At 45.8% G+C, this 26696-nt stretch overlaps 1 protein-coding gene across 4 annotated transcripts; it reads right to left on the bottom strand.

Moving 5' to 3' along the window:
• Positions 1 to 301: 301 nt before the first annotated feature.
• Positions 302 to 26696, bottom strand: Mcur1 (mitochondrial calcium uniporter regulator 1). 4 transcript variants are annotated; one of them, XR_005091573.1, is made up of 9 exons: positions 26223 to 26696; positions 17437 to 17556; positions 14969 to 15072; positions 13893 to 13994; positions 12331 to 12372; positions 11431 to 11502; positions 8591 to 8644; positions 5070 to 5379; positions 302 to 3719 (listed from the first exon to the last, which is right to left on the bottom strand). XR_005091573.1 is itself a non-coding variant. In XM_028867728.2 (9 exons), exons 1-9 carry the CDS (start codon positions 26566 to 26568, stop codon positions 3664 to 3666), a joined length of 1011 nt encoding a protein of 336 aa, XP_028723561.1. In that variant the 5' UTR covers positions 26569 to 26696; the 3' UTR covers positions 302 to 3663. The 4 variants fall into 4 exon arrangements, 3 of the variants coding, with proteins under 3 accessions (XP_028723561.1, XP_037061663.1, XP_037061664.1); XM_028867728.2 differs by having other exon boundaries at positions 5070 to 5184; XM_037205768.1 differs by lacking the exon at positions 8591 to 8644 and having other exon boundaries at positions 5070 to 5184.

Here is a 26696-nt window from a genome sequence, read left to right as displayed (position 1 = left end):
GAGAGTCCCACCCAGCGAGAGCATTGCTAAGGTGGAAATCTGTTTGCTCCTCCCGTGTTAGCTCCAGAGCCATTCTATGTGGCTTCTTCAAAGGGGCGCTCTCTGGTCACTGAAGGCCCTCAGTGGTGTACCAGCAGGTCTGAGACTCTCTGTCTATAAGAACAGGGTGAGGCACAGAGAAGCAAACCCCAATGGCTGCACTACTGCTTCCCACAGCTCCGGTGATCACTTAACCCCATGTAGTAACTGCACCATTTCCCCTCACACAGGGAGTCAAAACACGTCACACAAAGATGCTAAAAATGCTTTCAAATAAAAATTTATTTTGCAAATCAGACATTCACTTTCAAATATAGTTTCTCTGTAAATCCAATTTTTTAGGTATTGTATTTACTTATAATTCACTAGAGGCAACTGAATGGTATTTTACAATGGGGTGGAATTATTAGTTTAGATGCAGTTGTTTCAGATAGAAGGTATATTCTGTTTTCATACATTCAGTCTGAACCAGAAAGTTCTATTAGCCACACAAGCATAAATCTTTTATCTTAGATAATAAAATATATTCACTCCATACAATAATAAAATATAATAGAATATTTGCTGAAGTAATAAAAGGGTTACATGATCTGGGTTGTCATTGGAGGAATGTAAGTACAAATCTGTAAAAAGATATTTTCTGAATACAATTCCAATAAGGCTGAACATTTCCAAGTATCTTATATACATAAAGAATAAATTATTTCCGGTTAATACATTTTTGCATTAGGGCCATAAAAGCTGTAACAATTTTGATTACCTTAAAGTCCCAAGTTTTCTAGGGTTGGCTCTGCCAGTTCTGGCACATGGCATACAAGGATTGCGGAAGGGAAATGCTTGGAGTCGTGACAGGGTTAATCAGCAGGCAGACTGGCTTGGGGAGGAGGGGGCAAGGACAATCACAGGGAAGAAGATGCCAAGACATCAGACAGGCCAGCCCAAGCACAGGCTTGCTGGGGCTCAGGCTCCCATTGCTTAAAGCGTTCTGAGAGACCCCAGCAAGACTTCTGCTTTGAGTCGGGTCTTTCTTCTTGAATGTGACTTTCTACCTGAGGTGCTGGGCATACGTGAAGGAAAAATCATGTCGCCAGATGTTAAGCAAGAAAAGCAGTACAGAAGTCAAAGCAAATGTCTCCAGTAAAGAGCCCCAAAGGGGTTTTGTACATGAATGCAGGAAAGGAGTGAAACTGGACTTGAGGCTCTTAAAAAAAAAAAAAAAGCCAGAGGAAGCCAGACATGCTGACTAAAGCTTGTAATCTCAGCTGAGGCTGAGGCAGGACGATAGCACATTCAAGGCCTGTGGTTTGGTCCCTAGCAAGTACCACAGGAAAAAAAAGAGGGGACAGAAAACACAGTACCCAGCAAGAAGGCAGAGGAACACTTTAAGATCTGGACTCTACTACCCCATGTAGCTACTGTTAAATGTCCCCACAGGCCTGACCCATGGTTGTTGCCTGGAAACCTGCCAGACATTTCCTAAGGGCTCTGAAGCCTCAGTGCGGGAAGTTCAGTTAGTGTCTGGTCACAGCACCCACACACTGTATGTCCAAGGCAGCGACGACAGGACATGTTTATTTATAGCTCAATGCTTTTCAACTTTATTAGGAAATGGGGTAACATAGACCTGAACTATCCTAACCTGCAGATATGCATGGCACCCACACTCTCAATGACAGCACAGTTTCTAAGGCCAAAGAAGACTGTCATGTGCTGTAAAGAAACAGAATCTAGAGCAAAATTAAAGACAACACAGCCTGCTGAGCCCAGGAGTGCTGTGGAATACTTTAAGCAGACATACGGATGGATGTGTTCCTTAAAGAATACTTGATCAGGACACGAGGAAACGCACCCTCTGTGAAATATAACTGCATACTGGGCTTTTTTATCTTATCCTCCAGGAGAGATAAGAGCATCTGGGCTTGGAGCCCCTGCTCCGAAGCTGTGCTACCAGGAAGCAGTTAACAGGTCTAACTGGGACGGCATTCATGGAGGCCTGCCGTGTATAAGGGGATTGCGGGATGGGCAGGCTTTGGGGACTCTTTTCTGAAATAGGGGGAGAATACATCCACAAGGTATTTTATTAAGTGGTTGAGACTTTTTTTGTTGTCTACTTGAAAAGGATAAACTTCTATTTCACCTTGATACTGTTCTAGTACAAAAGCACTTGATTTCCATATTATGTGGGGCTCAGAATCTTTTTACACAAATGTTTTCTAAAGAGGCAAGGACTTAATGATTTCTAAAACTTGGAAATTACATCCAAGGAACAAAAGGTAGTGTTTATTTTTAGCAATGTGGTTGGAACAGTGACAAGGGGTGATTTATTCCACCAATCTGATGGTGCAGTCTCTTGGGGTTTCTGCACCATGCATCAGCTTGTGCATTTGTGCCTGTGTGGGGAAAGCCAGGAAGGGTTCCTAGGTGTCACTGCTTGCCAAATGCTCACTCTCATCCATCCGCCAACAACTTAACTAGGAGGAGAATGTGCGTCTCCAGAATAACCTTGCTGCTCATTCTAAATACAGAGGGAAGGTGGATGGGAGGGTGTCTTCAGCCACAAAGAAATCAATGCGCATGAGGCCAATGCCGAGCATGGTGGCTCTCTCACCGGACAAGTGGCAACCTGTGCTGCTCAGAGGCGCAGGCGTACTCATTCTAAAAACTGTGTACGCTATCTAGATAGCCCACAGAAAGAAAGTGCAGTGTGTCATTTATAAAAAGCTGGTGGACAACCAGAAGGAAGTTCACTCTAAACCACAGACTGAAGCAGGGTTTCATTCCCAGAATTCTAAGTTTTCTAGGTAGCTAATGCCACCAGTGTGGTGTTAAACTCCCACATCATGAGGGAAAATAAGAGGATGGAGAGGGAGGAAAGTTAGCATTCTGGAAGGTTAAGAGGCTAGGCATGGTGGTCTTGACTCGGGACTGTGAGTTCAAGGCTAGCCTGGGCTGAATAGTAAGACCTTGTCTCACAACCAGAAACACATGAGTGGCGGCAGTAAAAGAACTTGTGTTAGAATCACAAAGCTCCATTAGGTTCCGAGACTTCCAGCTGCAAGGCACATTAACAACAACCACGGCCAGCGATGTTGCGTAGACAATGGAAACCAAAGACAAAGGCCCGGAAGGTGCACCAGCATCGTTAACGCTGCTGCAGCTGCTGCAGCAGAGCGAGGCTGCGCAGGAGCGCCTGGTGATGAGGCCGGGAAGAGCTGGTGTTCTGGGTGGAATTCCAATGATTCTTCCGATTTAAATGAGTTCCCCAGCTCTCCACATTATGGACTATTTCAAGCTGTAGAGGATGACACTAGTGTTTATTTTTTGTCATATACTGCAGGTTAGACCAAGTCCATTGGTTTGGCTGAATGGAGTCTTGAAAGTGTGGTCCACACTGCTCAGTCAAAAAGCCAACTAAAGAGAGGTGCTCCGAAGAATAATTACAGAAATCCCGACTTCTTCACCTTGGTTATGGATCCACAGTTTGCACAGAAATAAATAATATGCTTGAAGTCAAATTAGGATTAAAACTTGAAACAAGAAAAAAGGGTGGGGTGGGGGTAGGTGAGATAACAATCTGGTACTCTTAAGGCAAAATCATGGAAATTTCTTTAAAGAGACACTTCACTATATCCACAGGCGATAGAATCCCAGAGCTACTGTTAGGCACGTAAACACAGACCCTGCAAGAAAAGAACCAAGAGTACCATTAGCCCCCTCGCCACACTCAGGGACTTTCTTTTGTACTGCACCAGGGGTGAGCAGCCACTTAGAGGGCTGAGTGAGGAGGGCCGGCTGGCTACCGACACTTCTTCACTCTTCTTGTGCCAGGCAAGACCTGGAAACAGTGTACCAAAGGCTTGCAATCCACGAAACACTGCTTGTTAGAGAACAAGTCTCCACCCGGCAGCCAGCATCTTCCTGGTCGGTACAAACGTGTCCAGAGTCAGGAAACCTTCCGATGCAAGTCAGAATCACAGCAACTATAGGATCAAAGTGCATGCGTGTGTGCCATGCACTGCCATATAAGGAGCAAAATTCCACTACTAAATGCTGCTATAACTTCAAAATACTTGACTAATCTGAATTATCAGAATTGACTTGAAATAGTGATTTTTAAAAATATTTATTTTTTTTTATTGTATGAGAATGAGTGTTTTGCCTGCATGTATGTATGTGCAACATGTACATGCCTGGTGCCCATGGAGTCCAGAAGAAGGCATCAGATCCCCTGCAACTGAAGTTATAGGCAGTTGTGAGCTGCCATGTAGGTGCTAGGAATTGAACCCAGGTCCTTTGCATGAGCAAACAGTGATGTTAAGCACTGAACCATCTCTTCAGCCCCTAGTGATTTTTTTTTTTAAAGCCAAAATATTCCTTCTTTGGCTTAAGAATTACAAAAACAAAAATCACTTCTTTACAAGACTGTCCTGTGGCTGGAGAGACGGCTCAGTGATTGCAACCTGAGTCTGAAGTCTCTAGAATTCATATAGAAAGTGTGCATGCCAATAACCCCAGCTCGGGGTTGGGGTGGGGGTGGGAGGGTAGATTCGGGAGTGCAGGCTGCCAGCTTGGCTCCAGCTTCAGAGAGAGAACAAGGTGCAGAGTAAAAAAGAAGGGAAGCCATGTCATCCTCTGGCCTCTTCGGGTGCACACATGGGTACTCCCTTCCAAGTGTCACCAATGAAGTAAGACGGTCACAATCAAAGGCCTTCCATTCTATTTATAAGCAATTCCCTGTACTGAACATCACTGAAATCCCTAAACCATAGGAAAGGATAGCATCCTATCAAATCTAAGGTCTTATCAATTATAAAGTACAGAGGCATCTTTATTCCTAAGGAAGAAAACGCACATTAAAGGAGGTACTCCATCTATTGGAAACTGCAGGATGTGCTGCAACAAAAAGATGTTAAAGCAGCGGCAGCGGTGGTAGCGGCGGCCAATGGCATGTGCTGCTGCCCCTGACTGTTCTATGACGTGGACGACATTCTTTTCAGCCGTTTGAAATGCTTGGGTGTGAAGCATCTCACCTGCTAAGTATTTGATCGTGTCAAGCTTGTGCGCCTCCAGCAGAGTCTTGAGGCCAGCCACCTCGGTTTCTATCTTCCTGTCTGTCTGGGTCAGGGCTCTGTCTTGCTGGGCGTGCTTTGAAAGCAAAGAGGTTGAGAAGGTTAGAGTCTGTGGGTGCTGTTCTGTTCCCTGATGCTCTGATGCAGAGCTCTTTTTCAGCAGGGTGCAGTCCTGGGCAGAGAGCTGGAGCTGGGGTTACTCTTGGCTCCGCTGTCCTCAGGCCACACTGCACTGTCCAGGGCCTTTCATGTCTCCTGTCTCAGTTTCCTTCTGTTTGGAAAAAGGGATTAGAAAGAGAACAAACCAACAACCTACCACTGGTCTTGCCTCCAGAAGAGCTATTGAGAAAGTCAAAGATAATCATCAATAAGGCAGTTTTTGAAACCAGACTGCTTTACATGCTGTGGCATTCTGAGACCAGCCTGCTCTCGATGGAGTGATGTCTAGTCCCTGTCTGGCCCCTGCAGGGGACAGTGGACACAAAAGTTCTGCCGAGAGACGAACATGGCCTTAGATCTGACAGTGACAATGCTGACTCAATACTATTTCTAGCCACATCTTTTCAGGCCGCCATCTCTCACAGGTCTATCATCAAGTGTTTTATTAACATAAAGCTCAGCCACCAAACATAAGACAACTCCAGACGACACATTTCACCCTCAGTGGGCAACGACTCTGGCTGTCAAACTAATGCATTAAAAACCCTGAGAATATTCTACTGAAAATTCAAGGATAAGAAGTTAGTTTCCTTCCTTCCTTCCTTCCTTCCTTCCTTCCTTCCTTCCTTCCTTCCTTCCTTCCTTCCTTCCTTCCTTCCTTCCTTCCTTACCTTTCCTTCCTTACCTTTCCTTCCTTCCTTCCTTCCTTCCTTCCTTCCTTCCTTCCTTCCTTCCTTCCTTCCTTCCTTCCTTCCTTCCTTCCTTCCTTCCTTCCTTCCTTCTTTGGTTTTTCAAGACCGAGTTTTGGAATTCTCCTACAGACCAGGCTGGTCTCAAGCTCACAGAGCTCCTCTGCCTGTCAAGTAGTTTCTTACCAACACCAATGCAGGTTAATAATAAGGAAATGAAGCCACTCTAGAGAAAGACCCTTGTATCCCATGGAAGGTCCTGCAGCACAGGTCCCAGGCAATACAATATGGATGTCTCCTTAGCCTATAAGCTACACTCAGGCCACTCTATGGCTAAGCTATGTATGTAATATATAAGGAAACACACACACACACACACACACACACACACACACACACACAGAAATTAATTCATGCCTTAAATTAAGAATATAAGTAGTGTCTTATATTTTGTCATTTGTCAATCACTGAGATTAAATGTTCATATTATTTGTCAATCACTGAGACTTAACATTCATAAACATGATTTTGTTTTGTGAAGTCTAAAAGTTATACGGTATTCAACTTCTGGGTATCTATCCCAAAGAACCCAGAGCAGAAAAATCTAAATCCTGTCTGTGCATCCATGCTTGTCACATTTTACACAGCAGCCAAGTGACAGGAGGAACCCGAGTGGGCATCAACAGATGAACGGATGAGATGTGGTAATAACGGAACGGCTCTGTCTTAAAAAGGGAGCCTGCCGTGGCCAGCAACACGGGCAGACCATGGCACTCCACTCCCTGGAGCCGGTCAGCCATGGGAAGACAGATCTGCCCTGACTCCACTTACACAAGAGCAGACACACAGAGAGCAGAGAGGTCTTGCTGGGGCTAGGAGGAGGGTAGAGAACTAGGGTTGAGGAGACACGGTTCGGGGGCCAGAAAGACGGCTCAGGTGTGGAGGTGTGTGCTTGTCATCCCAGGGCCGAGAAGCGGACAGGTGGATCCCGGGGCTCACTGGCCAGCCAGCCTAGCCAGTCACTGAGCTCCAGCTTCAGAGAGAGACCTCGCCTCGAAACAGAAGAGGGACAGCTATGCGGGCAGACACTTGATATTGACCTCTGACCGCTGGCGGTGCATGCACAGTTGTGCGCCCCTCCCAGGAAAAAAACAGTTTCAGTTTTGCAGAATAAATGACACTGGGGACAGAGAAATGGCTCAGTAGTTAAGAGCACGCACTGTTCTCCCAAGGATTGGAGTTTGGTTCCCAGCACCCACGTTGGACGGCTTACAACTTCCTGTAACTCCAGCTCCAGGTATCTAATGACCTCTTCTGGCTTCTACAGGCACCTGCACTTACACGCACGTACCCATAAATGCTGCAGGCCGCAGGAATATATCATAAGAACTCAGCTGGTTATGGCAAAGTCACTACCTGGAGGGATCAGGGAATTCCTCCAGAGGAAGCCAAATCCCAAGGAGTTTTTGGTGTTACTTGGCTTGTTATTATCAGCTGTATTCTGTTATGAAAATCATGTGTGCCTTCATAGCTTTCCCAATTGACTTTTCCCTAAGAAGGACTAACAGTGTAGACTGAGCACTCTCTGGACATACACATTCCAGGTATTTGGAGAACAGCCTCAGGGAAAGGCTTTCTCTGGAATCAGATTATCTCCCTTGGCCACTTTCAAGGACTACAGGAAACACCACCAAGGTGGGCGCCCATTGTTAGTCCCAGGTGGACTAACAATGATAACAGCCCACATGCAAGTCTCCTGATTTACGGTAAATTCCACAAGGAGACACTGCCTAGGAGAGGTGGACGTTAAGTAATAGCTTTACACAATTTAGCTCGGACCCTCCCTTTATATACCGAGAATTCCAGGAGGTAGAGGGGAAGAGAAAAGAGAATGGAAGAACTAGATGGGTAAGAACTTGAGAGGAACAAAATGAGATGGGGAAGAACTAGAATGGAGGGCTAAAAGAGAGGACTAGAGGAACGAGATGGAAGATGAGGAAGAACCAGATGGGGAAGAACAAGATGAGGAAGAGCCAGATGAGAGAGGAGATGTGAGAGGAGCTGATAGGGGAAAGAACTAGATAGATGAGAACCTAGAAGGGACAGAACTAGATGAAGGAATTAAGATAGAACCTAGAGGGGACAGTAGATAAATATAGAGAAATCAGGCAAGAAAGGAGCTAGACATGAGAACAGAACTGAAGCTGTGTATAAAGGATGTTATGCCAGAGGAATTAAAGCAAGTGGACTATAGAACTCGGTGTGCTGAGATTATATTTCCTGAAAATAGTCCTCGCCGTTAGTAGTTCTCTCTCCTGAGCCCCTGGGATGTCTAATATTAAGGCTGGTCCCTCTAATATTATACAAGACCTGGCGCCCTTGGGTACCCAGTCTCAGCACACACACACACCCCACACACAATTAAAGCAAATCTTCAACACATGCCATTGAACTATACACATACAGTCGTTACAGCGATAACGCTTACATACATTTTACCACAATGAAAAAGACCCCGCACTACATGTGCACATTCTCCTCCTATAACCCGTCAGACGGTGGTTAACGGCAAAGCCATGCGTGGGGAGAGGCAAAGAGGAACAGGACGACAGTAAGGCCGGCCTCAGTCCTTACCAGGGACACCATTTCTGTCCTCAGTTGCAGCATCTTCTTCTCATTCAGTGAATACTGAAACAAACACGCAACACGGTTAGAGTCCAGGCACTGTCTGTCTGCGGCCGTCAACCTTCCGCGCCCGATGCTTCCCCGAGCATCTAGCAGGAGATGTCGCCCCGCATCACCGCGGCCCGCAGCTCTTGCTTTGTTTGCAGGGGAGCCTTCTTCTTTATACCCACTGGTTGTGCTGGCTGCGTTTGATGTCAACTTGAAACAAGCTAGAGTCATTTGGGAAGACAGAACCCCCGTTGAGAAATCAGCCCACCAGACTGACCTTGGGGCAGTTTCTTGATTTGATGTGGGAGGGCCCAGCTGACTAGGCTGGTGCTGGGGGAGCTCTAAGCAGGCTGAACAAGCCAGGAAGCAGCACTCCTCCATGGCCTCCAGGTCTCTGCCCTGACTTGCCTGGATGATGGATTACACGCTGTAAACTGAAATAAACCCTTTCTTCCCCAAGTTGCTTTTGGTCCCAGTGTTTGTCACAGCAACAGAAAGGGAACCAAGACACTGTGGATGTGTGGTCCCTTTTCACTTCTCTTGGCCGTTTCTTGTTTTGTCTCTTGGCTATGATATCACTCGGTCCTGCGCACTGTTAGAACAGCTTATCTTGGGTCCCACTTAGATGGGTGCTGATCAAATGCTTTTGAGGTTTGGAGGGTTAATAAAGGGGAGGGGCACCAGTTTAATTTAGGAACAATGCTCCCATAACTACAAGCATGGCAGACATTACTGACAGAGGAATGATAAAAACAACATATTAGGAAAACTAATTCAAGAGATGATTCTGTAACAAGATATACCGTTGTTATGAAGCATAACATAAATGCAAGAAATCAGCAAAGCATCACAAACTGTCTTAACAACAGTGACCAAAAGAACCCTGCTGTGGGAAACCACAGCCTAATGTTTCTGAAGGCCTTTAGCCATTAATGGTAGTAGAAAGACTTAGTATAGTTCTATAAATAAAATAAAAGTCAGACATGTTTCCATAATAACAAGCATTAGTATTTAGTTGAGCAAATGGGAACTGTAGTTTAAATGAACATTTTAAAGACAACATTGTCAACAGGAAAAATGGTAATGTCTTAAAGTACCTAGAAAAATTTCTAACTATAAAATAGTCTCTTCAAACTGCCGAAGCAATAGAATGTAGTAACGTAGTGGTCAGAAGTAAAAATGCGCCCCCAAACTCCGGAATCCTATGCCAAGGACCAGCCTGGTGACTCAGGACCCTGTTACATAAGCTAGGAGGGTTTCAGATTCATGCCATTCATCATATCACCACCAGAGGGCAGAGCGGAGCTGGATGGTCTGTACACCTTTAAGCTCACAGCATTAACAAATCCACAGGGAAAGAAAGGCCTACATCTTGACACTGTCACAATTATTAAAATGACACCTCTCTGGCCCTATCTCCTGGAACTCCAGGACATCAGTATTCTATACTGCTATGGAAACTGGCTGTAAATATCGCCACAGCTAATTTTTGTTGGCTGTGTTGGGTATCAAACTCAGGGCCTCACACAGGAAGTAAGTGCTCGGCAAGTGAGCTGCAACCTCAGCCCTGATTTAAATTTGAAATTAATATCAAGAAGAAAGTCAAACCCCTCATTTGCCGACTTTCTCACTCAGCAAATCCTATACATTCACAGGTTTTCATCTATATTCACACCCTGCAGCTCCCAATCTCTGAGATACATTTCTTTCCAGCTTGGTGATGCATAAGCACACTATTATCTTCCCAAACCAAGTGAGTTGCAGCAAAACCTAGCTGTCAAGGAGCTCACAGAAGGCTTCCATATGCTGGAGACTGGATCTTTGTGACTGAAAACTTTCCTAAAGACAGGCAGGTGATGGACTCAGCAATTATTTTGCATAACAAAGCTCAATGTAACCATTGAAATTCAACAGCAGCTCCAGATACAATTATGTACTTGTCTGAGCTCCAGGGTTAGCTTCATTCATCACAGGGACACATTCTGACCGAAGACAAACTGAAAAGTGTAAGAACAGGAAGGGCTGTGTAGACTCGTCTGCATGAGACTCCGTTCACACCAAGTGTGAAAATGCTCCTCCACGTGCCCTGGTTTTCTTATGCCACAAGTAAGAAAGTTACCTTATTATGTTACTCAAGATAAAGGAGTGTCTGAGCAAGAAGATGGGAGAATTTAGACAGGATAAAAAGTGAACAGCGCAGGGGGGAGGGGTATTGTAGCCCAGGAGGAGCATGGGGTGGGGGTACCATGCCTCAGTGGTATCACATTAGAAAGTGGGAGACCCAGAGTCTGAGTCTCAGAACTGCTAAGAATATAAAAAATAAAAACCCACTAGAGCAACCCAACATACATTCATTGACACATACAACTACTCATAGTATTTAAAACACAATACAGAAATACACTTCGCCAAAGTTCTATGTAGAATTTAACATAATAACAATATAACCTATGTCAGAAAATCAGGAGCTTTTGAAAAGTTAGGGACTGTGGGGATTAAATCAGTATTAAATAGATTAAGATTGAGTTTAATTTTCTTACTAATATCTATAAAACATATAATCTACTATGTTTGAAATAAAATATTCAAATTCAACTTGAACAACTTTTTAATTTAAAGGATACTTTTGAACCAAATTTAAGTCTGACCTAAAATGTAATTAAGATTTAAAATAAAGTTGTGAACTCTGATAAATGGACAAGTGTCTAATGATATTTGTGCCTTGTACATAAGATTAAGACTTCAACAAGCATTCCATTCTAAGAAGAAATTAATGATTGACTTTGAATAAAGGAACATACCAATTCTTTCACTCTGCTCTTTTCTAGATTGAAGTTTAATTTGGTATCTGTCCGGACTTTGTTCATTTCATCCTGGGCAGAGGGCAGAGGACAAAGAGAATGAAAGAAGAAGCCAGTGTAAGAAATCTGAACCTCCTGAGGGCTTAAACTGGGGACTGCCCGCTGTCTATCCCAAGGGAGCCAGCCCAGGAGGGACATGCCAGAGGCCTCGGAGACAGGGACTCAGGAGCAACCATCTCTTAAATCAGCTCTGTGTCTGGCCCTCCCAGTTATCTGCACAGATAATCCCACCTGAGCCCAACATCAGCCTGCCAGGGCTCAGCTGTTTTAACCTCAAGACTCTCCTTATGACCTCCCTCATGGAATCTGTGAATAAAATTCTTTAGACCATTTGAGAAGCAAAGACGGACCAAAGGACAAATACTCCTTATAAAAAGCTGTCTCACTAAGACTCACCAAAATCTTTCTATGCCACGGTTCTTTCCCACTTTATAGAGTGACCAGCTGCTGGGCAAGCCACCATCTAAACCCACATGGAATCCTATAAAGCTACCCTCTGCTAGAAGGGTCTCTTTAGAGCATGATTTACCATGACTTAGCCAGGAGTGGTGGCAGAGGCGAGCAACCCCAGCACTCAGGAGACACAGAGGGAGATGGAGAGCTGGAGTTACACGAAGACCCTTTCTCAAGAAAGAAAAACGTACCCTCCTACAACGATTTCCTTAATGAATGTGGCCACATACAAGGCAACTGATACACCACCTGATGTATGCTTTGAAATATATTACACAAATTCACAGAATCGAGTTCTCCAGCACATATGATGTATTTGTGACGGTTTATCTATTAGTAAATGTATGTGATTACATACCCGCCCGAGGACAGAGAAAGAGAGCTTACCATCACTTGCTGTTTTAACTGGTGTAGTTCAAGTTTTATTTTCTAAAAACACAGTAAAGAGAAAAAAGTCAAGGACGTGTGACAGTTAGGGGAAAACACAAAACAAACATCACCATGAACATTTAAGCACACGTGACTGTACTCAGCACACAGAACTACCTAGGCTGGGTGTGGTGGTGCAGCCTCCAATCTCAGTACTGGGGACACTGAGGCAGGAGGACTGTGCAATGGATTTGAGGCCAGCCTAGGCTATATACCGAGTAAAACACTAGCCTGGGCTACATAATAAGACTTTGTCTCAAAAAACCAAAGCCCCAACCAACTAAACAAACCAACGCCCCATTTACAGTCATCCTATAATACATCGTGTGCACCTGGGAAAGTATCCTCACTCCCTTGTGGGTCACATCAGGTGAGGAACAACTGTGGCACACCTCTGTCCTCACCAACCCCATTTTCCTTTTAATTCCTCCTTCGCTTTTTCTGTCAACCAATTCTGCCCTCTACAAGCTGAGTTCAAAGACAACCGTGAGAGCTCAGTGGGTAACAAATGAGTCTCCTCCCAGGACTTCAACTGGACAGAGGATGAAAGCAGGCTGCAAAGAAGCACTTCCCTCAGCCAGCTGCCACCCGCACTCTAGACAGACAGAAAGTAGGCAGGGGGTGGGTGGGTGGTGGTGGTGGTGGTGTGTGTGGCTCAATGGGCAAAGCACTTGTCTTGCACGCCTGACAGCCTGAATTTTATCCCCAAATCCCATGCAGAGGTGGAAGGGGAGAGCCAGCCCCACAAGGTCACCCTCTGACCTCCACAGGCATGCTGCAGAATTCACGTGTGCACATGCACACACATGCACTGGACTCATATGCAATAAAAAACAAAAACAAACAAACAAACAAAAAACCTGGGGCTGGAGAGATGGCTCAGTGGTTAAGAGCACTTGCTGCTCTTAGAGAGGAGCCATGGTGGCCTGGTTCCGAGCACCCACACAGCAGCTTACAACTATCTGTAACTCCAACTCCAGGTGGTCTGACACCTACTTCTAGCCTCTGTGGGCAGTGCATGCAAGTGGCACACAGATACAAATGCAGGGAAAACACCCATAAACATAAACTTAAAAGGAAATAATATTTATTTATTTATTTATCTATTTATTTTTGATAGGAAAGGAGTATTTTGCAGAACTATTTATTCCTAACCCTCTAGACTGGGGAAAATAAAAAAAACCTAATATCCACCACCCTAGGATGATGTACATATTAATATAACACCATAGAGAGTGAAAATAAAAGGTTCTGTTATTGCAAGGCACACTGAATGCATCCATCAAACAGAAGTCTAGAATGGGCAAAATCAGTGGAAGATTAATCAGCCAGGGTTATTTTCCTCTCGAGAGGAGGGACTGGAAGGAGCCTGAGCAGTCTTTCCAGGGCTGGGAATCATCTTGATGTGCTGAGTAGTGCAAGCCCTGAACAGATCACTGTGAGTTATTTTCTTGTGCCCTTCTGGGTGAGCGTAGTTCAGTGTCTTTACAAAGAATGTTAGAGTGATTACACAGTTTTACCTCATTTTCTGCTCTGAGGGCTGAAAACTCACTCTTCTCCAAGATGACCATATCTTTTTTCACGTTAGCGATCTTAGACATTATTTGCTGAAGAGTGATTTCCTAGAAAAAGAGAGAAACAAAACACGGACTCTCGTCTGGCCCCCAAACCCACTTCTTCTCACCTCTGCCTGCTAAGAGGGCTAAAAAGAGAAACTGGAACAGTGGGGTAAAGAGAGGACTGATAAGGGCACCCTCTGCTCCAAAGTGAGAAAGTGAGGGGAAGGGCACTAATCCACAGCAAAAGCAGGTGAGTCACAGCTGAGGGGGAGGGAGAGGCACTCGGAACTCCAGTCGTTGACATGCGCTTGCCTGGGACAGTCATGTTGACACAGTGAGCACTCAAGCCCAAGCCATATTACCGACCTAACAGGCTTTGATGAAGTATTTTTGCTATGATTTTTGCCTCTGAACTACAGTTAAAATTACCATACACTTTTCAATAGAACATCATCCAAAAGGCTGCTTGAGTATTTATCATAAGTAATATCCTACTTTCAGATTTCCAATGTGCCAATCTGTGGTGGTATTGTGTTCCCCAAAATATTGTGCACCCTAATAAACTTATCTGGGGTCAGAGACAGAACAACCAGAATATTAAACATAAAGGATAGGCAGTGGTAGCACATGCCTTTATTCCTAGCATTCCAGAGGCAGAAATCCATGTGTTCAAGGATGCAGCCAAGCATGGTGACTCACGCCTTTAATCCCAGAAAGCGAGCCTTTAATCCCAGGGAGTGATCGTAGAAGGCAGAAAGATATATAAGGCGTGAGGACCAGGAACTAGAAGCATTTGGCCTGGTTAAGCATTCAGGCTTTTGAGCAGCAGTTCAGCTGAGACCCATTCTGGATGAGGACACAGAGGTTTCTAGTCTGAGGAAATAGGATCAGCTGAGAAACTAGCAAGGTGAGGAAGCTGTGGCTTGTTCTGTCTCTCTGATCTTCCAGTGTCCACCCCAATAGCTGGCCTCAGGGTTGATTTTATGAATAAGAACTTTTAAGATTCCTGCTACACCCATCCACCCCGCCCACATTACCTGCTGCACCTTGGTGACCATATCATTGTAGACGATGTCCATGTTGGTCTCTGTGTTCTTGACCAATGCAGACACAATGATTTCTGCTTGTTGAGTGGTGAACCCTAGACAAACACACAGAAACAACCAGACTCAGAACTAAAAACCAAGACAAAGACGTGGGGAGCACACGCGTTTCTGTGAAGGCCGGAATTCTGAAGAAAGAGGAAAGAATGGCGAAGTGGGAGAGTGAGACAGACCCACAGGCCCTGACGTGTCTGCCACTCTGACCAGAAACACCTGAATGCGTTTCAGCGGCTGTGACCATCAGCAATCTCTATCGCCGTTCCAAACCAAGAAAAGTCGAACATTTCTGCTTATCAAGACAACTTTATATGTCCCCCTTCTCATCTCTTCTTTTCTCTTAAATTCCAGGCTGGAAGACACTGGGTGGGAAAGGCCTGCTGTTTCATCTGATGAGAAAAGCTGAACAAACTATGACCCAGTGTTTGACCATCTTCCCAAAGCCCATGATGTACATTATTGCATTTAATACCCAAAAGGAAAGGAACTTTGGGATTCTTTTTATGTCTGTGGTACAGATGGGCAGGCCCATAGAAGCTGAGGAGACAGGGCTTCCACAGCTACCCAGCAACCAGGGTGTCTGCCTGCCCACCAGAGGCTGCTGCGCTCACCCAACACAAATGTGTACAACTGGGTAAATATACTCAGTGAAGGAAACACAGACATGTTGATTTCAAAGGCATATTCTATGTTAATTCAAAACCTGGTTTTGAGGATGTATGTGCCATATAATGGAGAATTGTAGTAGCATATTTCTCTGAATATTAATTATGAGATGATATCGTGTGTTCCAAGTGCACTTTCAGTGAACAGCATTTGTGTCATGGCAACCTTTCTGGTCTATGTGTGAGAGTGTGTGTGTGTGTGTGTGTGTGTGTGTGTGTGTGTGTGTGTGTGAGATCGGGGGTGATAGTTGAGGATCTTCCTCAATCATTCCCCATTTTTTTTATTTATTTGCTTGTTTGTTTTATTGATTTAGAGGTAGGGTCTCTCACTGGACCTGGAGCTTGCTGACTCAGATACATGGGCTGGCCGGCAAGCTCTGTGGATCACTCTGTCTTCCCCCTCCCAGTGCTGGGATTACAGGCATGTCATTATGCCTGTCTGTTCACGTGGGTGCTGGGATCTGAAGTCAGGTCCCGGACTGGCCAGTTTTTGTCAGTGGTTAAGAGAACTTGCTGCTCTTCAGGAGGATCTGAGTTTGGTACCGAACACCCTTTTCAGTCAGCTTACAACTATCTGTAACTCCAGTTCCAGGAGATCTGATACCCCTTTCTGACTTCAGAAGGCACTTTCCCCACATACGTAAAATAAACAAACAAACAAATAAATAAAGCAAATCTCAAAATTTGAAAAAGAAAATAAACAAATACAAAAAAACCAAACCACAATCCCAAACAGGACAGAAGAGATGGCTCAGAGCTTAAAGGTGCCTGGTGTCGAGACTGCTGACATGAATTCTATCCCCAGAACCCACGCGGCGGCGGAAGGAAGAACGACTCCTGCAAGTTCTCATCTGACCTCCCCAACCCCAATAAATATACATAAAAAACCAAAATAAAACAAAACCAAAAGACACCAAAATACGAAACAAAAAACACCAATAAATCCTAAATAAGCAAAAAAATGTAGTCTTTTCAATAGAGAAAAACCGTTAAGAAAAGTCTCCATTGTGTTGATAAAGAAAAAAAAAAAAGCTTAACCCTTAAGCAGGGTTGAGGGACCTCAACTCACAGGGTGCTTACCCAGCAGGCACCACGCTCCATTCCCTAGCCCTGCATAAACTCTGCATGGTGGTACATATCTGTAATCCCAAGGAGAGGCCGGAGGATCAGAAGTTCAAGGTCACCTTCAGCTATACAGTAAGTTTGAAGCCAGCCTGCCAGCCTGAGATATGTAAGTGTCTTTCTCAAAAAAGTCCTCAAGCCAAAAAAAAAAAAAAAAGTGAACTTAAAAAGAGGCTAAGTATCTGTCACAGTCAGCTCCAGCTGCCAGTTCCACACACCTGGGAAGAGGAAGCAAGCTTCACTGAAGAACTGCCTTCGTGACCCATGGGCATGTCTGTGTGTGTGTGGGGGGGGGGGGGCTTTTTTAATTGCTAAAAAGAAAGCATGCTGAACCAGGCAGCAGAATAGGTCAGTACGCAGACTTCCCTCAGGTCTCAAGTTCAGTTCCTGTCATACTTCCTATCCTCAATGATGGACTGAAATATGTAAGCCAAATAAACCCTTTCCTCCTCCAACTTGCTTTTGGTCATGGTGCTTACCACAGCAACAGAAAGCAAATTAGAACACCAACCAAAGCTGAAAAGTCGAAAGAGAAATACTGGAAAGGAAAGGAAGCACACACGGAGAAGTCCCCGCCAGCTGCACTGATCCAGGGCGCAGGCGCAGTGCGGGGCTTACCATTTGCTTCAAGTAAGCACACCAGAGCGTGGGTGTCAAAGTAGAGTTTCCGACTCACAGACGAGGGCAAGTTCCCCTTTCTGTGCTCTAGCTGGCGGCACCCAGCAGACAGGCTTAGCTCTACAAGGGAAGAGAAAGGAAGCCGAGATCAGTTAGCAAGAAACAAAAGTCATCTGATGCTACAGGTTATGTTTCAATACCTCAGAAACCTGTCTCATTTTTTACAGGGCCAGAATGCACACATATGATGCAACCTGTTTCATGCATAAAATTCAGTTGTTTCTTGTATATTTAAGAGTAGGCGCCGGGCGTTGGTGGTGCACGCCTTTAATCCCAGCACTCGGGAGGCAGAGCCAGGCGGATCTCTGTGAGTTCGAGGCCAGCCTGGGCTACCAAGTGAGCTCCAGGAAAGGCGCAAAGCTACACAGAGAAACCCTGTCTCGAAAAACCAAAAAAAAAAAAAAAAAAAAAAAAAGAGTAGGCACTCATCCCTGCTGTGGGATGTTCTGTATGTCAAATTACTCTGATTGGTCAATAAATAAAACACTGATTGGCCAGTGGCTAGGCAGGAAGTATAGGCGGGACTAACAGAGAGGAGAAAAGAAAGAATAGGAAGGCGGAAGGAGTCACTGCCAGCCACAGCCATGACAAGCAGCATGTGAAGATGCCGGTAAGCCACGAGCCACATGGCAAGGTACAGATTTATGGAAATGGATTAATTTAAGATATAAGAACAGTTAGCAAGAAGCCTGCCACGGCCATACAGTTTGTAAGCAATATAAGTCTCTGTGTTTACTTGGTCGGGTCTGAGCGGCTGTAGGACTGGCGGGTGACAAAGATCTGTCCTGACTGTGGGCAAGGCAGGAAAACTCTAGCTACACATCCCCGCAGTCAACTTTCTCCATCCCGGTCAGAAACTGGATCCTTCAACCAGTACTCCATCTTATCTTATCCCTGCTGTCTCAAACAGGGTCTCACTCTGCAAGCCAGACTGACCTAGAACAAACTACCTGGCCCAAAGTGGCCTCAGACTCACAGTGATACCACTGCCTCATCAGTCTCCCATGTCCTGGGATTGCAGGTTTGAGCCACCACACTCAACCCTCTCCCCACTCTCCATCACTGTCTTAGACACCCAGGAATCTATTCTGTCCTACTGTCTGCCACTTCAGGGGCATGGAGTCATGCAACGTGGTCTTGGCATTTTGGTCAGTGGTCATCCACACTGCAGAATGTGCCAGCACTTTATTTCTACATCACTGAACAGTATTCCACTGCACAGCTATCCCACACTGCACAGCTATCCCACACTGCACAGCTACCCCACACTGTGTGCTGTTTACAGTTCCTGGCTCTCATGAATAGTATCTCACTGCACAGCTATCCCACACTGAAGGATGTGCACTGTTTACACTTCCTGGCTCTCCTGAATGATCCTGTGGCCACTGCTTCAGTTCTCTTGAGAATGTCCCTGGGAGCAGAGCTGCAGGGTCATATGGTAACTGTTTAAGGAATTGCCAGATTTTTTTTCCAAAGTGGCATCACCAATTTTCTTGTTTACCCACAGCCAAAGAGGCTCCCAATTTCTCCACATCCTCACTAATACTTAGAGTGTTTGTTTTATATTATAACCACCCTAGGAGTACAACCAGTATCGTGTGGCTTTCACCTGCAGATCTCTGATATCTAACAATGTTGGTCTTCTCTGCATATGCTTACTGGAAATCCGAGAATCTTTGAAGAAATGTCTATCCAAGACCTTTGTCTACTTAAAAAGATATTTACACAGGTGTGGTGGCACACACCTTTACTCCCAGCACTCGGGAGGCTGAAGCAGGAGGATTTCTGTAGGTTGAGAGCCTGGTATATAGAGTTTTCTATGACAGCCAGAGCTACATAGAGACCTGTCACAAACACACACACAACTCAGTGGTAAGCCACCCCACGTGGGTGCTGGGAACTAAACTCACATTCTCTAGAAGAGCAGCAAATGCTCCTTTTAAAAAAAAGTTTCTTTGTACAGCCCTGACTGTCCTTGAATTCACTCTGTAGACCAGGCTGGCCTCGAATTTACAGAAACCCACCTGCCTCTGCCTCCCGAGTGTTGGGATTAGAAGTGTGAGCTACCATGCCTAGCTTGCTCCTAACTACTGAGTCATCTCGCCAGCCTGTTTGTCTATTTCAATTGGGCTTTTATTTTTCCACTGTTGAACTGAAGAGTTCTTCATATATTCTAAAAACAGGTTCCTTACCAAACTACTTACAGATACTTTCTCCTATTATCAGTTAATATATTTTTTATTTTCATATTTATTTTTTATATATTTTGAAGTTTTGAAAAGTTCAATTTTAGCCAGGCGGTGGTGGCCCACGCCTTTAATCCCAGCACTTGGGAGGCAGAGGCAGGCGGATCTCTGTGAGTTCAAGGCCAGCCTGGTCTCCAAAGCAAGTTCCAGGAAAGGCACAAAACTACACAGAGAAACCCTGTCTCGGAAAAAAAAAAAAAAGTTCAATTTTGATGATGCCCAAATAACCTATTCCCCCTTGTGCTTATTCTACTTTTGATGTCGTGTGTAGGAGACTATTGCTAATCCAAGTGTATGAGGACTGACACCATGTTTTCTTCTAAGAGGTTTCTAGCGTTAGCTCTTACACTGAGGTCTGTGATCCAGGGGGAGTTATGCATGGCATGAGGTAGTCTCACTGTTCTGTATGAAGACATCTAGCTGTGCCAGCACTGATTTCTCTGACACTGCCTGTCATCCTGGTTGAAAGTCAGCTGACTGTGTGTGAAGGTTCCCCTCCGGACTCTCCATGTATTCAATCCCTTCAGAACATCTGTCCTCATCAGGAAATAGATTTGGTTTTTATTCTGATTGTTGGGCTATTATATGCCATTTTTTTTTTTTCAAAGAAGAGGTTCTGAGATTTTTGAGGACTGCATTCTATGAATCAATTAGAGGGGACTGTCATCTTAGTAATACAGCATTCAGATCAATAAACACGAGCACACAAGCCATCTTTCCACTGATTTAGGTCTTTGATTGCTCCAATCCTGTTCTATAGTTTTCTGAGTGCTTTGTGATCTTTCACAGACTGATCCCTAAGGGTTAATTAAGGTCTTTCAAACTATCACTGGAATCAAATTGTTTCATTTTCACTTTCAGAGTGTGTACTGCTGATGTGTAAACATACACCTGACTGTACTCACAGGTGCCTGGCTGGACCGGACTGGACTCCACACTTTTCCTAGTAGTTCAGAGGCATCCCTAGCATTTCTACAAACAAGGCCATGCCACCTGGGAGAGAAGGAGACCTTTACCTCTGTTCTCCAGTCTGGATGCCTGTTGTTTCATTTTCTTATCTAACTAACTGCCCTGGCTAGAACTTTCCAAAGTGCAAGGCTAGACTCTGATCTGAGAAGGAAAACTCAGTCTTTCTTCATCGTATCTCCACTGGTTTTGAAGATCTTCTTTATCACTTAAATTCCCACTCTACAGACAGCTTCACACACACACACACACACACACACACACACACACACACACACACACACACACGCCTTTTTTGGTCTTACTATGTAGCCCAGGTTGACTCTGAACTCAAGATCCCCCTGCTCCTGCCTTCCAAGTTCTGAGACCACAGATCTAACCCATCCTGTAAACTTATTTCAAGGTCTTCATCTGATGCAGAAAGCAGGGCACAGTGCAATGTTTTCCTGTTTTTTTGTGCTTCACCAACCAGTAAAAGTTTTGTTTTGTTTTTTAATTAGAATAACATTTGGGGGAAAAACAGACAGGGTCTATGTAGATCTGGTTCTTCTGGAACTCTCTATGTTGACCAGGCTGGTCTTGAACTCACAGAGATCCTCCTGCCTCTGCCACCTGGTAACACCAATTCTTGCTATTTTATTTGTGTGTGTGTGTGTGTGTGTGTGTGTGTGTACACATACACATGTGTACAGGGCTGTGTCCCTATCAGGCGCCTGGAGGCCAGATAAGGCTGTCTGGTGTCCTGTTAGCATTCTCTGTCTTATTCCTGAGACAAGGTCTCTCAGTGAACCTGGAGCTGGATAGGCAGTGAACAAGCCACAGAGGTCCTCTTGGCTTTCCCTCCCAACAAGGTCCTGATGCAGGCAGCCTTGCCTGGCATCTTACCCAGATGCTGGGATTTGAACCCAGGTCCTTCTGCTTGTTCAACAGGTGCTGTTATGGCTGAGCCATCTAATTTTGTCAAGAAAGGGTGTTTAAATGTAATAGTTTCTTATTAAAAGAGGCATTTTGACACAAAAACAGGGCAAGTTAAAATAAAGATTTTGTTCAAGCTTTAGTAACACAAAAATCTTGTTACTTATATTTACTCTTCTAACTTCGACAGTGTGGCTGCAGTGGGGCCAGCTACTGTGGAGAATAGGAGAGAGGAATCCTTTACTAACTCAGGAATAAAAGAGTTTCTTCAGCAGGCCTCCCTCATGACCAGAAAAACACTCAAGTTGATCAACCACCATTCTGGAACCTTCAAGGTAGCATGGGCGAGACCCCACAGATCTGATGTTTCTCTGTGACCTTCAGCTGCCATCCCGAACTACTGGCCACTTGGGAAGAAGTAGCTGTGCTCACGGTGAGATCAGGCTAAGAACAACAGATCCAATAACTGCATCTGCAATGTTTGCTGCCCAACAAAATATAAAATGCAAGGACCTGTGCCTCTGATGATAAAAATGGGCCCTTACTGCTTTAAAGAGGGTGCTTTCTTTCCCAGCTGTCATATTTTTGGCATAAACTTAGTCTATTTCCTACACACAGGTAAAGAACAGCCTTTTAGCTGGGTGGTGGTGGTGGTGGTGGTGGTGGTGGCGGCGGCGGCGGCGGCGGCGCACGCCTTTTTAATCCCAGCACTTGGGAGGCAGAGCCAGGCGGATCTCTGTGAGTTCAAGGCTAGCCTGGTCTACAAAGCGAGTTCCAAGAAAGGCACAAAGCTACACAGAGAAACCCTGTCTCAAAAAACCAAAAAAAAAAAAAAAAAAAAAAAAAAAAAAAAACCCAGCCTTTTATTGCTCCTTTCTGTGTTCTCAAGCAGGCACAGGAAGCCTTGCTACAGCACTTATCACTGTATTTCCACATCTGCATCATCCAGTAGTCCACATGGTCCAGAAGCAGCCAGATTCACTGTTTTCATTTTTAGATCCATCAGAGGGCCTTCTATACGGAGAGCCAGGAATAATTTCAGACTTTGTAATTACACTATAACAACATTTAGGATCTAGACTATGGACACTAGCTAGTCTGCCTATTCATGTGAGTGAATTCACATCACCCTGGGCCTTTTCCATCACCATTCATCTCTAGTTCAGGACAAGAATGTCTAGGGTCGGAGATGAAGCTTAGTCAGTAAAGTGCTTGCCCAGGACATTTGAGGCCCTGGATTCAATGCTCGACACCATAAAAAACCAAGTGTGGTGGTGAATACCTTGTGGGAAACCAGCTCCTAACTTTTAAAAGGGTTCCTATGAGGAGGAGAGGGGCTTAAGAAACTTTTAGATAGAAAGATAGCAAAGAGAAGAAAGACAGAAACATAGGATAGCTCCAGTAGGACCTGGATCAAAACCCAATGGTCCCTTCTGCCTCTTAAGGGCTTTTTATAACAATGCCAGGGGGTGGGGGGTGGGGCGCAAAAGACCTTCCCCTTGCTGGATCAAAGCACACTGCACAGCCAAGTGTAGACCCTTCCAAACCATGGTAACCATGCCCATGGTCAAGTCATCCCCTTATGCAGCCCTGCTGTGTAAAGCAAGCTCATATTCTCAGACCCTGAATAAGTTCTCACTAGGAAACCTCTGTGGGTCTCTACAACAACTGAAATCCTAGCATTCAGGAAGAGGCAGGAGATTCAGGAGTTCAAGGTCATCCCTGGCTATATTGGGAGTTTGAGGCCAGCCTGGGCTATATTGAGACACCCCCCCCCCCCCCCCCGCGCGCCCCTGTAAAAAGGTCTGTCCAACATAAAGCAGAGCTAGCTCAAAAACCAGTTTTGAATGAATGAAAGTGCTCCTCCAAGGGTCTTCCTATGCTGGGGGAGGTCTTTCTGTACGCTGTGAATATACGTTGTTCCCACTGGTTAATAAAAAAGCTGCTTTGGCCTATGGCAAGGCAGCTTAGAGGCGGGCGGAAACTCAGAGAGAGACAGGAAGGAGAAAGGTGGAGTCGAGAGAGAGGCCAGCCCTGCCGCTGCCAAAGGAACAACATGCCAGCAGACTGGTGAAGCCATGGAACACATGGCAAAACACAGATGAATAGAAATGGGTTAATTTAAGATATAAGAGCTAGCTAGCAAGAAGCCTGCCATAGGCCATGCAACTGGTAATTAATATAAGCCTCTGAGTAATTATTTTATAAGCGGCTGCGGGGCCTCGGATGGGGTAGGACCAGAGAAACATGGGACCACAGGGCTGGGTAGGACAAGAGAAACCTTCAGGCTACACTCCTAGGCCACCTCCCTCATCGGAATCCTCTGCTGGACCATGCCATGGACTGAGGTGCTTGAAAACACGAGTCTAGAGTATATGACAGGATGATTCTAGTCCCCAGTTCCTTGAGCCTAATGCGAAGGCAACTATTGTGACTTACATCAACAGCAGCCTCACTCTACCACGGCTACACAGCAGAACAAAACAATCACAACAGGGTCTAGAGAGAAGGCTGAGCAATTAAGGGCACTGGCTTCTCCAACGAGCTAAATCCCCAGACCCACACACCACCACTGCTACCAAGAGCTAGCAGTGATTTGTACGCTTATGTTTTTTTTTTTTCCTTTTTCCAAAAACAACTGGAACCAGAAATAGCAAGCTTATTTCAAGAAAGCTATCTTCTAAAAAGTAGGGAAAAGGGCTGGCCACTTCTCAGTTGGCATTCCACTCCTGCTGAGGGAAGGGAATGCCACCTCATTCTCTGTCAAAGGACAACAGTGTGGACATAGCAGTTCTGAATTCCTAGTACTCACAGTAGGAAGCCAGTAACTTGAGGTGCATGAGAATGTAACACATAATTCTTCTTTCTGGAAACCTTCATCAGAGCAAAAGGATGTTAAACCCGTAATTACAAAAAACGTCCAAAGTTAACCTTGAATAGAGGAGAAACCAACTGCAAATTTTCAAGGCAAAACATCTTGAAGCGGATCTATCTATTGAGGACCTGAGGCACAAAACCAAACCACCAACCCTGGGCTGAGAATAAAGGGACAAAAATGGGAATGAAAGCTTCCTACTGTCTCTGCTGTTTCCCTTGTAAAAATCCATCTATCCTCATGTCTGACTGAAGAATGCCGCTAAAATGGCACCATCTTGCAAATGCAACAAAGAACCCCTTCCTTTGCTCCAAAATCGTAAATTTTGTGAAGCAAACAGACTGGAAGGCAACACTTTGTCAAAAGTACAGCAAGCAGGGTGAGGTAGCCTAGCCTTTTCCCAAGCACTTGGGAGGTGCAGGAGACTGCAGTAAATTCGAGGCCAGCCTGGGCTACACAGTTCTGACCCTGTCTCAACACAAAACAAAGCAAAACAGTACATAGAAAGGCAAGGTATGAGATAAGAAGCCAGACCCACCTCCAACTCCTGGTTCCTACAAGACTGACACAAAGCTCACTGCTCATTTCCCTAGCTCTGCGCCAGCCGTCCCCACCTTTTCCCCAAGGTACTCTTGAGGAGCAAAGGATGAGAGATTTAGATAGAAATATTTAGGGGAGAGGAGACAGAAACATGGGAGAGCCTCAGAAGGGCCTGGATTCTTATGCACTGGCTCAGAACTTTATTCAAAAGGCTTTTTATAACAGTGCCAACAAACAGGCAAAAGACCTCCCCCTTGCTAAATACAACCAAGTGTAGACCCTTCCAAACACCTGGTACCCAGGCCCGTGGTCCAATCATCCTTTTATACAGCTCTGCTGGTAAAGCAAGCTCAGCTCTCACTAAGAAACCTCTGTGGGCTCCAACACCTATCTGCGTGTAAAGCGCCCTTCATCTTCCAGAACTATTTATCAGTTTCTCCCCTAGCCACAGGTATTCTTAAATTTTAGATGCCGGCAATACTCACCGAAAAATACGGTTGGGTGCGGATGGCTACTAATGGACAGAAACAGGTTATCCAAGGTGTAATTATGCCACGTTTTCTGATTAGCTGGCAAGATAAGATTTTATCTGCTATTTACTGCGAGCAAATTCCAGCTAGTTTACTTTCAAAATCTTACGCAGTTCAGTGATGTCCCTCCCCTCCTTCAAGTACTTAAATGACACATCAATGCATCAGACTACAGTCACCCAATTTAAACGCATAAACGGAGGTCCTCTTCATCTCCTAAGCATACTGCCTCTCTTTTCCTCCCAAGTATTAGTCATATTAATAAAGTTAATATGGATAAGTACATATGCATATACAAAACACATACATGCTGCATATCTCGCGTGAAGTAAGCTTCAGGGGGAAAAAAAAGATTTTGTTGAACTAATTACCCCAAACAGCTAGTAAAGTGCCAGGCACCGAGTGGATGACAGCGGGCCAAGAATGAATCAATACAGTTTGGAATCAAATCAAAGCGCAATACCATCCCTTCATTCCCGGATCTGCTCCCCTCGGACCTGCACGCCTGGGCATCCACTTCCAGAACTTTCCCCACTTCTCCCTGGCTCCAACAGGTGCGCAGGGGCAGACCCGAGCATGCTGTCAGCGGGTGCCCTCCCATGCGGGCAACCTGGGCGCAGGCAACCTGGATGACCCGTCTCCCGCCCGCCTCACCTCTCCGGCTGCTGGCCAGGGCGGCCACACGCCCGACGCCCAGCGGCAGACGGCCCTGCGCGTTCCTGCCGGCGCCGAGCGCAACCGCGGCGACGGCGTGGCCCGGGCGCGTGCGCTCAGCCAGCGTCCTACGCGGGGCGGTGGCGGCCAGGCGCGGGGAGGGCACGAGCAGGACGAGCAGCAGCGGGGACGCGCGGGCGGCTCGTCCGCGGAGCCTCAGCCAGCGTCGTCCGCCCGGCAGCGGGGAGACGCCGGGGCGCGCCTGGACCCCGCAGCCGAAGGGCAGGAGCCGCTGACGGCCCGGCGTGCGCTTCGGCCGCTCGCCCGCCACGGAGCCGCTGTCCATCCCCGAGCGGGTCACAGGCCCGGGCGCGCAGGCATGTCGCTCCCGCGCGGCCCCGACCAGGAGTCGCCGCGGGAGCGAGCGTGGGCAGCGGTGCAGACCTGCCCTTTCCTGCCCGGGGGCGGCGGGCG

The sequence above is a fragment of the Peromyscus leucopus genome, chromosome 5, assembly GCF_004664715.2.
Source record: "Peromyscus leucopus breed LL Stock chromosome 5, UCI_PerLeu_2.1, whole genome shotgun sequence".
NCBI classification, from domain to species: Eukaryota; Metazoa; Chordata; class Mammalia; order Rodentia; family Cricetidae; genus Peromyscus; species Peromyscus leucopus.
This window is presented reverse-complemented; position numbering and strand designations above follow the sequence as displayed.